The 16,516-nt window shown below is 51.0% G+C and overlaps 1 protein-coding gene across 1 annotated transcript in view; it reads left to right on the plus strand.

Annotated features, from left to right (window-relative positions):
* Window positions 1–11: 11 nt before the first annotated feature.
* Window positions 12–16,516, plus strand: part of SIM2 (SIM bHLH transcription factor 2) — a 51,260-nt gene continuing 34,755 nt past the window's right edge. Inside the window, exons 1-3 of the mRNA XM_081573092.1 lie at window positions 12–871; window positions 9,263–9,345; window positions 12,338–12,427. Coding sequence (XP_081429218.1) covers window positions 697–871; window positions 9,263–9,345; window positions 12,338–12,427 — 348 coding nt within the window. The 5' untranslated portion in view covers window positions 12–696. The remainder of the gene's footprint in view (window positions 872–9,262; window positions 9,346–12,337; window positions 12,428–16,516) is intronic.

The following is a 16,516-nucleotide window of genomic DNA, read 5'->3' on the forward strand; positions in this document are numbered from 1 at the left end:
CCGAGCGCTCCGCCCGAAGGCGGGTCCGCCATAAACAAACGCGTCTCGGCCGCACGTGGACCGCGGAACTTCTGCGCCTGGCGGCAGATCGCGGGCTCCGGGCGCCGCAGCTGCGGGCACAGGGCACCGCCAGGGAGGGCAGGCGAACGCTCCCGGGCCGGGCCCAGCAGCCTCCGCTCCCCCTCCGCCCCATGGCTCCGCAGCCGCCGCCGCCCGTGCCGCCCTCCCGTCCGGAGGGGCCTCGCGGCAGCGGGTACGAACACTCGGTCAAGGACTAAAACACGGCACCGCCGCCTCCTCGCCGGCCACTTTCCAGCCCTGGAAGGAAAGCCCGCGGCCCGGCGAGACAAGAGAGCAGGAAGGCAGCGTGCGGCCGAAGCGAGCGGGGAGCCGGGGCTCCGGTTCACCGCGGGACAGTTCGGCCCGGAGGAGGCTGCGCCCCGGGGCGGCGGCGGGCGGAGCGCGGGGCGGCGCCGCCGGTTGCGCCGACCTCCCGGCCCGCGCGGCTGCAGAGAGGCGCCCCGGTGTCCCCCGGGTCGGCCCCGCGCACCTGCTCGCGCGACCGGCGCCCCACAGCCCCCGACCCTCACCACCAGGTATCCCGCGCCCCCTTCCCCATCGCCGCCGCCGCAGCCGGAGCGCGGCTCCGCGGGCCTGGAGCACCGCCGGGTCTAATATGCCCGGAGCCGAGGCGCGATGAAGGAGAAGTCCAAGAATGCGGCCAAGACCAGGAGGGAGAAGGAAAATGGCGAGTTTTACGAGCTGGCCAAGCTGCTCCCACTGCCCTCGGCCATCACCTCGCAGCTGGACAAGGCATCCATCATCCGACTCACCACGAGCTACCTGAAGATGCGCGCCGTCTTTCCCGAAGGTGAGAGGCCCGCAGGTGGGCGGCCGGGAGCGCTAGGAGGCCAAAACGGGAGCCGGAGCCCTCCTGGAGGGGCGGCTTGAGCCTCCCGGGCCGCTGCCGGAACATCTGGCGGAGGTCGCCGCGGGGAACTCGGGCTCCTCCAGGAGTTGAGGGGCCTGGGGCCTGGTGCCCAGACGACCAGACCATCCTCTGGCCCAGGGCTGGAGAAGGACGAACCAGGAATCACTGCATGAGTGTGCGAGTCCAGCCTGGCCTTCTTTCCTTTCCTTTTTCCTTTCTTCATTTCTTTAACTCCCCTTTTATTCTTTCCTTCTTACTTCTCTTTGCGTGAGGGGGAAGGACAGTGTTCCTCGGCGGGAACTGAAGGGTGCTTGCTGGTCGCAGCTGGGAGAGACTGGAGTGTACAGTCCCAGAGGCCCTGCAGGCCCCGCTCCCAGCCCAGCGAGCACCTGCGGAGCCTGGGCCTCAGACTGGGGCCTCCCCGGTTGTCTGTTCTCTGTTCAGCTTTCTCGGGGCTGGGATTCCAGAGGTCAGGGTGGGAGAGACCCGGCTCAAGGAGGTGAACCCAGATGAGGCAGGAGAGACAGATGGAGGCGATTCGTTTGGAAGCGGCAGGCGGGCCTGAGCAGAGTCTTCTTTCCTAGATTGGAATTACAAGCCCCGGAGGGGCAGGTGCCCTGGTGGTCAAGGGTCACCAGGACCCTCCGGTCCTGGCAGGCTCTCCGTGATCAGACGTGGTAGCCCACTGGGTGGGCCACTCCCTGCCCGACCCGGCCTATGGGTGCCTCACGGGCACCTCTGGGCTGGAAGAGGCCTGATCACCGCAGCGGCCCTTTTGGCGTCCCTGTAACTCTGAACCGATGCCTTTCTGGCATCTCTGTGCCCAGCCACAGGGGCTGCGGCCTGGCAGAAGGGATTAGGACCCTTGTCTGAGGCGCTCTGCTCTGGGGCCTGAGGGGCACATCCCCCACGGAGACCTGCGCTGGGACTAGGGAGACGCCTTCGGCCACAGGGGAGGGTTGCTGCAGCCTTGCGACAGGTGTCCCTCCAGCAAAGAGCACCTCCGCTAAGGCGGTTCCAGGCCAGGCGGTTGAGCTGATCGGGTAAACCGACCCTTGTATGCTGTTCGCCCCTGAGCCTGGTGTTTGGCATCGTCTCTGGGTCTTAAGCTACCTTTTACACCGCCTCCCGCCTCCCGGGTGGAGTGCGGAGGGCCTGTCCTCCGGCTCCACAGTGGGCGGCTTGGAGCCCAGCGCCGTGCAGGATGCAGAGGACGGGAAGCAGTGGCCTGTCCCTGCCGGAGCCCTGTGCCTTCCAGCTGCACCGTGCAGCTGGCTGGAGAGTTTCTCCCGGGATCAGGAGCCGGTGACCTGACCACCAGAGCCCCAAGCTCTTGGAAGGGAAAGTTCTCTTCCTTTCCCTCCCCCCGCCGGGTGCCCCCAACTCGACTCGACTCCCGTTGGGAGCTGCGGTGGTGGGCGGGCGGTGGTCGCTTATCTTGTCGACCTTCCACCGAAGTAGAGGTGATTCCTTTCCTGCTGAAGTTTCAGTGAAAGTTAGAGGAGAATTAGGTTTTGTAAAAGCCGAGTTTCCTTCCAACCCAGGGAGGAGGGATGGCAACTGGTTTGCCATAGTGAGCCAGTCAGTAATCCGCATGCTACAAAGCAGGTGCAGAGTCCAGATGGGACGGAAGCTTCTTCTCCCATCCCAAGGTTAAATGATTTTTAAGCAAGTCAGAACTGAGTTAGAAACTGAGGTCCGGAGAAAGGGGCTAACTTGCAGGCCATTCGTTGTTTGGCGATTTCCAGGAAAGCAGCTTACTAATTGGGAACTGGTGGGTGGACTGCTGCTACAAGTACTTCAACTGAGGCTGCAGGTTCCAGCTCTGGGAAGTGAGTCTCCAGGCCTTGGGGCCCAGAATTTCTTGGCCCTGAGGCTCAGCGAGATAAAAACAAAAACAAAAACAAAAACAAAAACACCTGCCAATGCAGGAGACTGGGGTTTGATCCCTCAGGTTGGGAAGATCTTCCCCTGGAGGAGGGCATGGCAACCCACTCCAGCATTCTTGCCTGGGAAAATCCCATGAACAGAGGAGCCTGGTGGGTTGCAGTCCATGGGGTCACAGAAGAGTCCGACAGGATTGAGACAACTGAGCCTAGAGCTGGCTACAAGGGTGGGCGGGCTGCGATCTGGCCCCTGAGCACAGGCCCCTGTGTTTTGTTCCTAGTGATCTGTGCGTCTTCTGTCGGGGTTGGGGGGGTGGCGACCATCCAGATTGGAACTCCAGGAGTGGTCGGGGATTGCAGTTTGGTCCTGGAGTTTGGTAAATAGTCCTGGACCTATGGGGGGTCCCAGTTCATCCAAAACAGGGAGCAGGAAGTGGTCTAACCCAGTGCTCCTGCAGTGCTGACGCGGGGAGGGGTGCGGCGGGCCTCTGGCCTGCCTGGTGGGCAGTAGCCTGGGGGACTCCTCCCTGGGCTCAGAGACCTAGGGCCTGCTGTTCTGGTGGCAACACTACCCCCCACCCCAACCCCAAGTGAGTCTGGGACTGAAGAGGTGCCTGGGGCAGAGAAAAGGATGAGTTTAGAAAGACCTCAATTGTGCAAAATAACTGGTTCACCTCTCGGGTAGCTCAGAAGGGCCAGAGTGCGGAAGTAGCACCCAGAATGGATTTAACCTGTTCGGGAGGGACCGCGCCAGGAGGTGGTACCGGGGCTGGGATGGGGGCTGGTGGAACCACCAGGGATCTCGAGGAGGGCTTCAGGGAGGTTTCAGGACCACCCTACTCCTGCAATGCGGCGGGAGCTCCAGGATCTGCTCCGGGTCTCAGGGCAAACGGAAAGATACGGAAACACCCTTGCTGTTGGGTGACCCAGGAGCAGGCGAGATCCCCGGGGGAAGAAGAATCTAGAGGCCACGTTAGGACTAAGGGAGTTAGCACATGAATAGCACAGGCTGAAGGAACTACGGGGATCTCAGACTAACACTTTGCATTTGAGGAAATTGAGGCCAGAGCTGGGAGGGCCTTTCCCCAGATCCCCTCTCACCTGGCGAGGACCCGGCAGGCGTTGCCCGCCGCGAGCGGGGAGGCCAGTGCTGGAGAGGCTGCCGGCCTCAGCTCTGTTCATCCTGAGATGGGTGGAAGGAGAGAAAGAGGAGACACCCCAGCGTGGGGACAGGGAGAGGCGACTGGAGCCAGGTGGACACTCCGGGGGAGGCCGGTCTGCAAGCTGGACGGTGCTGGCAGCCCAGACAGCTGGTCCAAGGCTCGATGCTGTCAGGCTGCACTGCTGGGCCTTGGTCTTCTTGTCTGTAAAATGGGCCCATTAGCAACTCCATGGCTGCGCAAGTTTCCTGGGATGGGGTATGAGGAGGCAGGTGGATACGGACTGTGTTCCTCCTCCAGTCTGCGTTCTTCCTGTGAGCTCGCTGCTTTGCCCCGGCCAGGTGCGGCTTGAATGCTTTCGGCCCCACTGGGCAGACTTCTGGGACTCACCGCCTGGAGCTGGAAGAGGAGCTGTTTTCTGGGTCCCCACCAGTTCTTCCCCTTTAACTGCAAGCTGAGAAGTGGTGAGGTAGATGGGCAGGCAAGAGGGCATAGGAGCCAGGCCGGCTTTGGCAAGGACTCAGAATCGAAAGCTTAGAGGGTTAACGTGGGTGGGAAGGCCAGGTACTCCCAGGGCGCAGGGTCTACCTGGCCTCTTGGCACTGTGGCCTTCCCTTCAGGGGAAGGGGGGTGGCTTTGGAAACACAGAATGCACCTAGGGGGGCCATCGCTGCCTGGTGACCACGCCAGGCAGGATATAGCGCAAAATTATTCTGCCGTCTGGTGATGCGTGCTGGGCCTGGGGAGGCTGGGGTCAGAGCTGGGAGAGCTCGGGGTTAAGGCCCCCCTTCCTGGGAGCCGGGGTTCCCAGGGGGTGGCCTCCTTCTGGACACTTGTCCAGAAAGCTCTTGCGGAAGAGGCTGGCTTCACGTCCCCAGTTGAGGAGCAGGAGCAGAGCTGGAAACAGCCTGGTTATGGGGAGAGAACAAAGCCCCTCCTCCCACCACCCACCCCCCCAAGATCCCAGACAGGTGAGGGCGCGAGAGAGAGGCAGGGACCACAGCACACGTGACAACCTTTTACTCCAGAGAAGGGAGCTTGTCACACACACAGTTAACTGGGGTTGGAGGTCTGCGTTATTCCAGTGGCCGGATTTGTCTGGGTTTGGGTTCAGAACTTTTCCTGCCCGCCCCGCCCCAACACACCTGAGTGCCAAGAGAGGGCTGGGGTCGGTGCTGTCCTAGAAACAGTTGCTGGAAATGGAAATGCTTTGATTTTGAGGGTTCGGTAAGGAGAAACGCACCCTAAACCGACCTGGGGTCACAGATCCAAGGCCTTTCTCTACCGCAGCCCGAAATAATGTACGGTGTTTTGTTTTTTTTTTTAAGTAGACATATTTTTTTAGAATAAAGTAGGTTTTTACAACCCTCTCTCTCGATCTCTACTTGGAAATCTGCCAGGCTGTGCTCCAGGAGGACGCTCACAGAGGCGGAGCAGGAGACTCCGGCAGCGGTGATGGGAACTCCAGAGATGTGGGGCCCTGGTGCTTGGGGGCGCTCAGATTTACCTGGGGGGGTGGTGGCCAGCGCTCTAGACTGGCTGGGGGAGCTCGGGGCGTGCAGCCGGAAGCCTGGCGGGGCGCTCGCTGGCCACGAGGCCTCATCCCCCATCCTTCAAGGTGTAAGCGTTGGACAACAAGGTCCAAGGCCGCTGGTCGCTTCCATTTGTCTGTAGTCTGAACGTGGTACAACACTGACTCTTGGCCAAGTAGGACAGGCTGGAAACCCCCCTTCCCCTACCCCGACCCAGAGCCAGGCTCCGTTGGGACGTCTTTACCAACCCCGCTCCCCTCAATACCCACTCTCCGCCGCTGTGCAGCTGTTGGTTTAGAAGAGAGTTCTAGGGCCAGGATTTTCAGGGAGCCCAGTGACAACAAACCATTCCAAGGCCGAGAAAGGACTAAATTACACCCATTTTCAATACCCAAGGTTGCCCTGGGGGAACTGTGAGAATCACCAGCGGTCCAGGAAGTTCTTACCCAAGTCCAGACCCATTCATTGGTCACTGGATACAGTGGGTTCGGCTGCTGGGTCCAGAGGAGCAAACCTAACTGCCTCCTTTGGGTCCCCACGTGTGTGTCCCTTCATCTGAGAGGGTGAGACCTGATCTCACAGTGAGGGAACCCCTCCAGTCTCTCGCCTCACCAAGGAACAGACTTATTTATGTGATCTGGTGTTTATGGCCTGTGACCTGCACCCAGGCACAGCTGGTGCTCTTTCAAAAGCTGTATGTTGACTGACTATGTGAGCACCCAGAGAGGAGAGACCATATTCAGGCAGCTTCTGCGGGCTTCCCAAGTGGCTCAGATGGTAAAAAAAAAATCTGCCTGCGATGCAGAAGACCTGGGTTCGATCCCTGAATCGGGAAGATCCCCTGGAGAAGGAAATGGCAACCCACTTTAGTATTCTTGCCTGGGAAATCCCATGGACAGAGGAGCCTGGCGGACTGCAGTCCATGGGGTCACAAAGAGTCACACAAGACTGAGCGACTAATGACTCACACTGGCAGGCTGGACCTGGCAGGGTTGAAACCAAGTAGCCCTCTGAGTGCGGGTACAGGGTCACCCACAAAGCCTTGGAGGCAGGGGGAGAAAGGGGATACCTGTCTCCCTTTCCCTGTGACCTCATGGCTGACCCCCACCCCCCATGGCCTGGCCATCTAGATTCCCAGCATCAGACAGTGCCCCCCTCTGCCGACACATGTCGGGCAAGGGGGACCCCAAACCCTGGCTGGAAACCAAGGCCAGGTTGGGAACCCCAGTTGCTCCAGTCATTGGTACGGCACAGGGATTTCCCAGAATCAGGCAAGACAGACCGCCAAAGACATAAACCTGGAGGAGCTCAGCCCAGTCTTTTCTTACACGCTTCCCTCATTTTTCTAACAAGCAAAGCTGTCTGTCAGGTCCAAATAAGGATCACGTATCCAGCACCTTACTTTTTCAGGAGTATATATGGCTTTTGGTAACAAGATGGTTTTCTTTTCTTTTCTTTTTTTTGGTTACAAACCTTACCTTCTTTAGTCTCTGCATCCAGCCCAAAGTAGATTTTTATGGGCCCAGGGAAAAGGCCTCGCGCACAGCGGTTTCTAATGGAAGAGCTGGCAGCCCCATCACCCTGTGAGGTGGCCTGGGGGCAGTGAAGTTTGAGGAGAGCCTCCCACCGCCCACCCCCCTCATGCCAGGTCCAAATCTCCGCTGGCAAAGCGGAGGCATGGAGAAATCGTAGGAAACGTTATAATAAGAGGACAGGCTCTCTTGATGTATCCAGCTATTTGAATTACACAGAAAGTTGGCCTGTATAGCCAATGCACTTTGGTGTGTGAGGCTGGAAGGCTTTGGGGAGACCTGGGGAGTCTGGTGTGGAAATTAACCAATTCCATATGGGGAGACCAGGGTAAACCTCCAAGGAGACAGTCTGGTGTGGGGGGTTATTCCCAAAGGTGCCGATTTCCCCAGGTCTCTCAGACCCAGACGTTATGAGGAGTGAGGCCCAGGGACTGTGCCCACTGTCCAGAGAGAGCCAGGCAAAGGTAGCCTGGCCCAGACCAGGGGATGGGACCAGGAGTAGGCTAAAGGACAGTTAACCAGCTGCGTTTGTCCACTGGCAGACATCAGAATTCCTGGACCCTTATTATATTTTTTTCTTCATTCACACCCCCGAGGACTTTAAATGGTTCTTTCCATTTCCGGTTAAATGGAGTAAATGCCAGCACCAGCAGGCTCTCGAGTGCTGGGGAGGAAGGACCTACGGTAGAGCCACCTAGAGCCACCGATGGCCCTGTATTGTGGTCACCTTGGTCATTCTTGGGGTGGGGTGGACAGTGGTTTCCTGAGGTTAAAGAGACACCTCCATTCCATTCTGAGGTGGGGTCTGGGGAGTGGGGTGGGAGTTGTGATGGTATTTGGGAAATTGGGCTATGCGAAAATTAACCAATTCCATATGGGGAGACCAGGGTAAACCTCCAAGGAGACATAAAGGCCACCCCTTTCTTAGTTGCTTAGTAGAATTGGCCGGTAGAGGGGTCTCCAGTGTCTCTGGGGGCCCTACAGCACCCTGGCACTGAGGGGTGCGTTTTCTGCCCGCTGGGATTGAAAGTTCCAGAAGCTGTGGTGCTCCGGGTGCCCCGCAGGGACAGTGGGGAGACCCAGGTGCGTCCTGGGAGTGGTCCTCAGATTTGCTCTGGCCTCGTGTCAGGCCCCACACTCCCAGGAGCTGCGGCCAGAGGGCTGGTCTGCCCTGGAGGAAGGAGATGACTACCCGGAGGCAAGACCCCCAGCTCACTGTGTAGGGTCGCAGCCCGGATGGGAGGGAGCAGGGTGCTAAGACAGCGGTGACCGGCCTTCGCCACGTTGCACAGGCCAGGCCGCCGGAAGAAGGCTGCAATCTCACCGGGCTTTCCTGCTTCCCGCAGAGAAAGCCTGGGAGCCCCTGCTGAGCCGAGGGCACTGCAGAGGGATATTCTGTTGAGCAGGGCTGCCTTTCCCCTGGTGCGCTTTCTGCAACACCGGTGGCCTTCCCGGAGGTGGTGGGGAGCCACCAGAGGCCTTGGGGGACAGTTAAGAAGCAGAGGGGCTTCGAGACCCCAATTGGGTGACAACAAACACTTCCCAGTTACCGTCTAGTATATACACTGCTCTCCCAGCCCTCGGTCCAGCCCCCTGCCGGCCGCTGGTGAGTTAGGAGTTCACCTTGGGGAAGCCCCCAGGGAACCCCTTTCCAGGTTGGGGCTCCTGGATTGGAAGAAGGTCGATGCTTCTGGGGTGCGTGAGGGGGGTGCTGAAAAGTCAGGGAGTTGGGAGGATTCCAGGAGGTTGAAAAAGGTTTTTTTTTAAAAAAAAAAAAAAAACACACACACAAAAAAACGGAAAAGATGCCTCTAAGATGGCTGGGACTCTTAAGTTTGGGCCGCTCTGTCTTTGGGAAAATACATAGGTGCCAGCTTCGCAGGGGAGGGAGAGAGGAGGTACCTTTGGGGGGAATATTTACTGGTCTAATCCGTATCCCTGTTTGGATACGAGTGAGGATGGCCGATTTCAAAGCAGATTAGATTACCTTGTGGCATGTCAAATAAAACGGCAATTTGAGAGCGGTGAGCCCGCGGGCGACCCAGAGGAGCTACCTATGGGGCCAGGCGGCCTTGGACCTGGAGGCCTTCATGGGAGTTTCTCCTCTGCCCTTTTTTCTTTTTGATCGAAGGCCAAGGAAGGGGTGACGGCGGGCGGGCACTGGGTGCGGAGGTCGCTGGCTGGGTGCTGCCGTTTACCGTTTGCTTTGGTTCCCGTCCAGGTTTAGGAGACGCTTGGGGACAGCCCAGCCGCGCGGGGCCCCTGGACAGTGTCGCCAAGGAGCTGGGATCACACTTGCTGCAGGTAGTGGGGCACCACGCGAGGGGAGGGGGAGGAGAAGCGCTGTGCCACCCCTGGCCCGCGCCCCATGGGGCCTCCCGACCTGCCACGCCAGTCTTCAGGGTGGGGGGCCCTTCTCACGGAGCCTCTGGAGGGTCCATTGACCAACCCCCAGGCTGCAGAGGTCAACAGCGATCAGACTTCGGGCCAACAGACTCCCCACAGCTCCTTTGGGGGTGCTGCTGGGGCCCCATGTGGATTCCACACAACCGGTGCAACCTCGAGCCAGCCCCCAGCCAACCCCACACCTAGCCTCCTTTCAACTCCTGCCCCCAGGACTCTCTAGCCCTTGAGACCTAGGGGAAGGGCGAAGTCCTCTCCAACTTGACTTTCCTCAGCACACTGTTTCAGAGCGCTTGCTCTGTGCCTGACACAGTGCCAAGCGCTGGAGCCAGAGAAGGAAGGCCCAGGACACTCCAAACCAGAGAGAGAGAGCAATGGAGTGCTTGATGCTTGGGTGTGTGTTTGGAGAAGCTGCAGTGGAGACAGCATCCATAACTGAATCTCAGCAGTTGACTGGCCTGCTGGCTCAGTGCCTGCCAGATTCTATTCTAAATCTACTATATCATCTCTTCTCTTAGAAGTGTGTTCTATTTTTAACTGCATTTTTTTCAGAGGAAGAAGTCGAGGCACAGAAAGGTTAAGCCCCAGGCCTGAGGTCACACAACACGGGTCGGAGCCTTGTTCAACCCAAGTGGTCCAGCTGTTAGTGGGGGCAGCTCAGGACATGGTGCGGCGCCCCTGGCTGACCGAGGAAGCCCTGGCTTGGTCTGTGGTCCGCCGCTTAGCGCCCCCAGCCCGCAGCCATTCAGCCCGGGGCTGTTAAACCGCCCTGACCTCGGATTTACCCCCCCGCGGTGTCTGGGGCCGGGGCGGAGTGGCCGGGCGCACGACCGGCCACTTCCAAGTCCGGGGCTGGCGCTAGGTGGGGACAGCAACGCCTGGTGTCTCGGAGTCTTTCAAATGCCCTTTACAGAGCCTCATCAACGACCCGATTCATTCCCCCCTCCCGTCATTTGTCTCTGCCACCGAAAAATGCCTACCAAGAGCTATTTTGCATTTCCTCCTTCTATTTTGTGTTTTCTTAGAAAAAAAAAAAAAGTTGGCTTGGGAACTCGGGGACTTGGGTCCGCGCTTCGAAAAAGCAGATCTGTTCAAAACTCTTTTGCCCCCAGATGCCCTAGTGTGATTTATTTTTTTTTTTTTAATGCATGCGCTGGGGAAGAGAAGCTCGCGGGATATGTTTGAAACCCGAGGCTTTTCCAACATAGAGCGAGCGATGCGCGAGCCGGCCCGGGAATGGCGCTATTGGAGCCCTTCCCGCGGCCTGAGCGCTGCCCCCAGGCTCACGTCCAGGGCCGCGCGCGGTTATTTTGCGTGCTTGATGCTCCTTCGTATTACAAGTGACACTAATATCAGGGACAACTAAGTGCCAAGGAGCGCCACTGAAAACCTGGCGGCAAAGTCAATGCCCCCAAGTTTCTCCACTGTACATTTAATTCCGGAGTGTGTCTGTGGATGGGCGGCTTTGCAGCTAATACATGCAAGCGCATTAGGTCATTTGCAGCTCTGAAGGCAGAACCAACATTTTCCATTAAGAGTATTATTTTTTAAGCTACTACTGGCAACGTTCAGAATTTAATTATGATATAACCTTTTTCTTTTCCTCATACAGCCGCTATTATTTTATTTCATGTATCTCTTTCATGATTTTGGAGTTAAGAATCCAAAATGAGCCAACATGGTGATAACTTTAGAAATCGCTGGTTCGTATCTTTGAAAAGGAGTTTAGTTGGTAAAATATTTCGTAGCTGAGTTAGAAACATGAAAGTCGGGCTTCTGATCAAGGTGTTGATTTCAAGCTCAACACAAGGAAAGCTAATGATAGTTCAGTTGGCAAAGAAGTTTTTGCAGCAAAACTGTATTTGAGACAGCAGAATGTAAGGATATCTTTCAAGTTTCACTTCTACATTCTTTTTTAGGCACCACCCCTCCAAAGAGGGGGCAGATTTAGAAAAACCAAAGGTAATCTGGTTTCAATTACATGCTGTAAAAATAGAATTTGTGGCCAGAAATTAATTTGGAATATTTTTTATGGGGGCGACGTTGTGGGTTGTATGGGTCTTTCACCAACTTTATTGCTTTTCTTTAGTTCTGGATCTAAAATATGAATGGGTAAATAAAATGCAGTTTCCTTTTTCAAAAATAATTTAGTCCCTTTATCTTTGCCACACATAAATGCACTCATTACCTTTCATTTGACTTAATTATGTCTTATAATTTTACTTTATTTTTTTGAGGGCTAGCCAACTTTGGCAAAAAACAGAATATCCTTTAAGTGGTTTTAATTGTTCAGAAATTGATCCTTTTTCTCCCTGAATTTTGCAAAGGTCGTTTGATCTCTTGCAAATTTTAAATGATTAATTCTGTAGACATAGTCTGTTAAAAATAACCGGGTATTTTCTTTTATTTTCTGGGGAGTGGGAGTGTTCAGAATTTATTATTCAAATGGTACTTAGGGATAACTAGAAAATTGTGGCAAATAAAGCATATGTTCTAGTGGTTTAAACGGCTGCCAATTATGACATAAAATGGTCTATACAGTGGTAGATTTTCCCCTAAGTACCATAGAACTCCGGATTTGTGCTAAGTGCTAAAATAACCCCAACAATAAAGCTACTACGTTTAAACTGAGCTTGATAGGAATTCTCAAATGTTTGCATGATTTTTGTGATGTAGATGTAAGACTGTTTTTAAAGTCCTTTTAAAGTATTTGAGAGCCTGGCTGGGGAACGAAACCTAATGTCTGTCTCACGGCTCCAGGGCTCCGTTTTTACATTTAACCATATACGTTGATTATGATATTTTATACATTGCACCATCCTGGTGACCGTATGATGACGAGCTTTAACTCTAACATCTATCGTCTCTTACCCTGATGCTTTTTCTTTTACAGACTTTGGATGGATTTGTTTTTGTGGTAGCTTCTGATGGCAAAATCATGTATATTTCGGAAACAGCTTCTGTACATTTAGGCTTGTCCCAGGTGGGTATCATCTAATTTTATGTACAATTAAAATAATAAATTAAGCGTTGGCGGATCTTGACAGCCTTACCCAACTTGAAAATGAGTCTGTCCAAAAGTCTGCTTTTGTGTATGAACCCAGTCCAAAATTGCAAAATCGTTTTCTTTTTTTGTTTTTTTTTCCGCCGACAGGCTAGGTTTTTCTTCTCCGTGTTACGTTTCACTTTTCCACTTTCTTTTTCCTTTGGGGCTGATGCCTAGTAATATCTTTGCAACAGTCAGCTTTGTCTGTTAGCCTGGACTCTGCTTATACTGTAAAGCTCTCTGCCACTAACAAGAACTTCACAAAGGGAGATTTTTCAGTGCACGCTTGATGGTCTACATGTGGTATTGTGAGTTGCTATGAAAGAGAGAGGCAAGCTGATGTAGAACATGGATTTTATGCAGAATGTGCTTTGGGGAGAGAGAAAAGGGGGGTAGATTTATGAGTGTTCACATGGAATTCAGGGTAATTTTTCCTGAGTTTTTCCAGTTCAGTGGTCGTTTCAGTAAAGCATTTTATATGCTTGTGATAGAAACTCATAAAACTCAGTTTACTACTGTTTTTTGCACAGCGAGGTCCTGGTTTCTTTAGAACATTTGAATAGTACCGATTTTTCTGGAACCGTCTTCTAAAAAGGAAGTCATTCCCTAGAGGAGAGAGGGGCACTCGGTTTTATCTGTCCTATCAAGCTAAGGATTTGGTGGAGGATTTGGCTGCTGTCTGGGCTGTGGCCAGTCTGGATGGCGGGGGAGTCTACTGATGGTTGCCCATTCACATTTCTGATTTAACAAGCCTGGATCATGGTTCTAAGAGTCACACTGTTTAATATATGTAGGGGCTAAATGTTTCTTTACATTGTGAATGATCAGAGTGCTTTTTTTCATTACAACTGAAGACACACCAGAATTAATTAGATACAGGAAATGGGCTCCCAGGAGGCGTATGAATAATCTGTGTTGCACCGCTCTCCTCCTGTAGTTAAGCCAAAGTAAAACATGCCAATTAAAGTGGCTTGAGTTTTCTCATTGAAAAACAGAATTACCAGTTTGGAAACCTGCATCTGGTATATTCTTTTTTTTCTGCTGCCAAGATGTTTCCTAAACTTTCCATTTGTTTACAGCCTTCTTTTCCAGTGGATGTACATCCTTATTCAGGTCCAAGGGGGTTTCTGTGCCCGTGTATTTTTTCTGCAGAGTCTTCTAAAATGAACCACGTATTAAAATTGTTCAGTATTTGCTGTTCTCTTCCTCTTCTCTTCTTTTATGATACCAGGCCTCCCAGATAAGATTTAATAAGGTTTGACTCTTTCACCTATGTGACTTGTGGGATTTGTGTACTTGTAGAATGGGAAACACTATCGGAAATACGAAATTTTCTCTTTTTATCTTTTCCAAGGTTGTTATTCTCTGAATTTTCACCTTATTGATCTCTGATTGGTTAGAATTATTTAAGACCCTTTAGTTGAACCCAGCCTGGTTTCTACTCCCACTTGATCTGTGGCTGAGTGCCCTTGATCAGATTTCTTAACTTTTTAAATGTAACTTATAATAACTTTGATTAGCCTTATAATAATGTCACAAACAAGACAAAATATTTCACATACTTTTTAAAAATTTATTTTTAATTGGAGAATAATTGCTTTACAGTGTTGTGCTGATTTTTGCTGTGTAACGTGAATCTGCCATAAGTATACATGTCACCTCCCCCTTGAACCTCCCTCCCACCCCCACCCATTTCACATACTTTAAAAATGACTGGGGCCAAATGTATTTTAAAGTGGGTAGAATCACTTTAACTGAATATTTAATTCAGGTCTGAGCTCCCTAGAAGCCAAAGCAAAAAAGGAAATGCATTTAGTTGTATGGTTTTCATTGTCTGATAAGAGTTGGCAGTTGATCTCTCTGAACCATAACTTAAATAAGAAAGTAACGCCTACTGTACTTCTTCTTTAGAATCACAGTGAAAATCATACCAAAGGCCCATCTTGTGTGATTTATAAACTATAGGAAGCTACACAGAAGCCAAGCAGTATCATAGCTAGAATTGCACTTCAGTTAGCATCCTTTGGTGGGCACATATTAGGGATACTTAGTTATGGGAAATGTCCTGACACATCATAAGGCTCTGTGTACATACCAGGGCATTCCGGTTCATTCCATCAGGCATCCTATATCCCTCTGTCATTTTTCTCTTTTCATGTGGGAAATAAAAATGATTTCTTTTGAACACGATAATTAAAAATGACCAAAGTATTGGCTAGGTAACAAATACAGCTCGTGTTTATGATAAATGCCACAAACGGAAATCTAATCAGAATCACAATTTAAACTATATTTCCTCTCGGTCATAATGCAGACGTAAAAGTTTGTATATCATAATTTTGAAAGGGGAGGGAGTTACACACTACCATTTTCTAAGAAAGCTGTAGAGATGATTTTTGTAGGTATGTTGCCCAAAGAATTGTCCATTTCAAGTGAGTCAAACTGACCGTCTCTGAGACTAGCTGATTTTTTTCTAATCTCCTGTTGGGACTATCCCAGTGTCAGCCTCCAGCTACAAAAACACTTTCCCGGAGACGTCTGGGGAGTGTTTCATGGTGAACTGTTTAAATAAGCAACAACAAACTTTCTCCTCAAATCTACCTCCTGTTCACGATTAACTCTGCAGAAGGAAATCTAGGCCAAATCACAAAGTGTGTTTTTTTCTGTCTTCTTAAATAGTAAAATAAGGTATTGAAAAGAATGTCAAACACCCAACTTCTCTTTAAAAAAATGTTTGCACCTTTTGGATTGTTTTTATTAGTGGTAACAAGTCAGAAATCTATCAAACATGAAAACTTGAATTAAAATAGGCCTCAAGATTTTTTAAATCACCAGAGATAAAAGTGTTGATAAAATTTTACCCACTAGTCAGAGTAACCTTTTTAAAAGGTTTTCTGATGAATAAGGGTGATAATAGTTTATATTCACACTTCGCCCTCTGTGTTCCCAAAATTTTCAGTTACTCTCAATAATAATATCTCTTTAAGTAATGACATCTTTCACCTTAATTCAGGGGTTAAAGTCTGTTGGCAGCTTCTAGGAAACATAAACTCCTAGGTTTGCCATAATTGTGTGATAATTCATAGCAAAGTGTTTTGTTTTTTTTTTAATCTACACTATCTAAATAACTCTGAATTATCTGTTTGAGAGTATAAAAATGATTCTTTATGTGTTAATAAACCCATCCCAGTTCTTTATTGAACTTTTTTAAAAGCACGTATTGGAATAAGTCTACTTCATTTGGCAGAGTTTATTCATTTATTTTTGCTTTTGAATTAGTAAATGTGGTCGTCCTTGCTGTCAGACTTTGGTACCAAAAAAATGACAGAGAGAACCCCAAAATTCAAGTTGTCTCCTCAGCCCATAATTCAAGAGTTGGAGGGAAAAAGTCAGGCTTCGGCTTGTAAATTCTATTTGGTATATGCACACACTCATAATCCAAAATAATTCATGAAGATAAACTTACATCTGCTTGGAAGAGGTATAGCTGAGGAAGCACTCTTTATCCGCTAAGTTTATTAAATGATTTAGTTTCACAGTTTTTTGATTAATTAACTTACATTTGAAGAAGGAAAAATGCCTTACATACCTGCTGTGTATTTCTTCAAGCATTTTAAAGTATCCTTATGGTTTAAATTTCCTTACCAAAGTTGGGTATGGTATATAACATCTAGGTAACTAATATGCATTCTCACATAATATAGATATGTATGAAATAGCTGTTCACAAGATACATAAAGGAAAATGTAGTATTTGAGAGTGTGGCCGGAAGCACAACTGTAAAAATAACCATGGTGTTGTTTGAAGCCATAAGACTTAATCCTTTCACTTTTGAAATAAAGAGAAAGAACAGCGTTTAATGTTTGTTGACATAACTTGAACTCTGAAACCCAAACCATTTTATTTTAAAATGCTTAATTTACCATAGTCAGCAAAACACCCAAAGCAGAGCAATGTGTATTTCCAGAGTACTGGGTGAGTTTTCCCTCCGACCCAGAATATATCCATTTAGTGCTGTATTTATCA

Source organism: Giraffa tippelskirchi, chromosome 2 (genome assembly GCF_054371585.1).
Source record: "Giraffa tippelskirchi isolate mGirTip1 chromosome 2, T2T-mGirTip1v1.2.pri, whole genome shotgun sequence".
In the NCBI taxonomy this organism is placed as follows: Eukaryota; Metazoa; Chordata; class Mammalia; order Artiodactyla; family Giraffidae; genus Giraffa; species Giraffa tippelskirchi.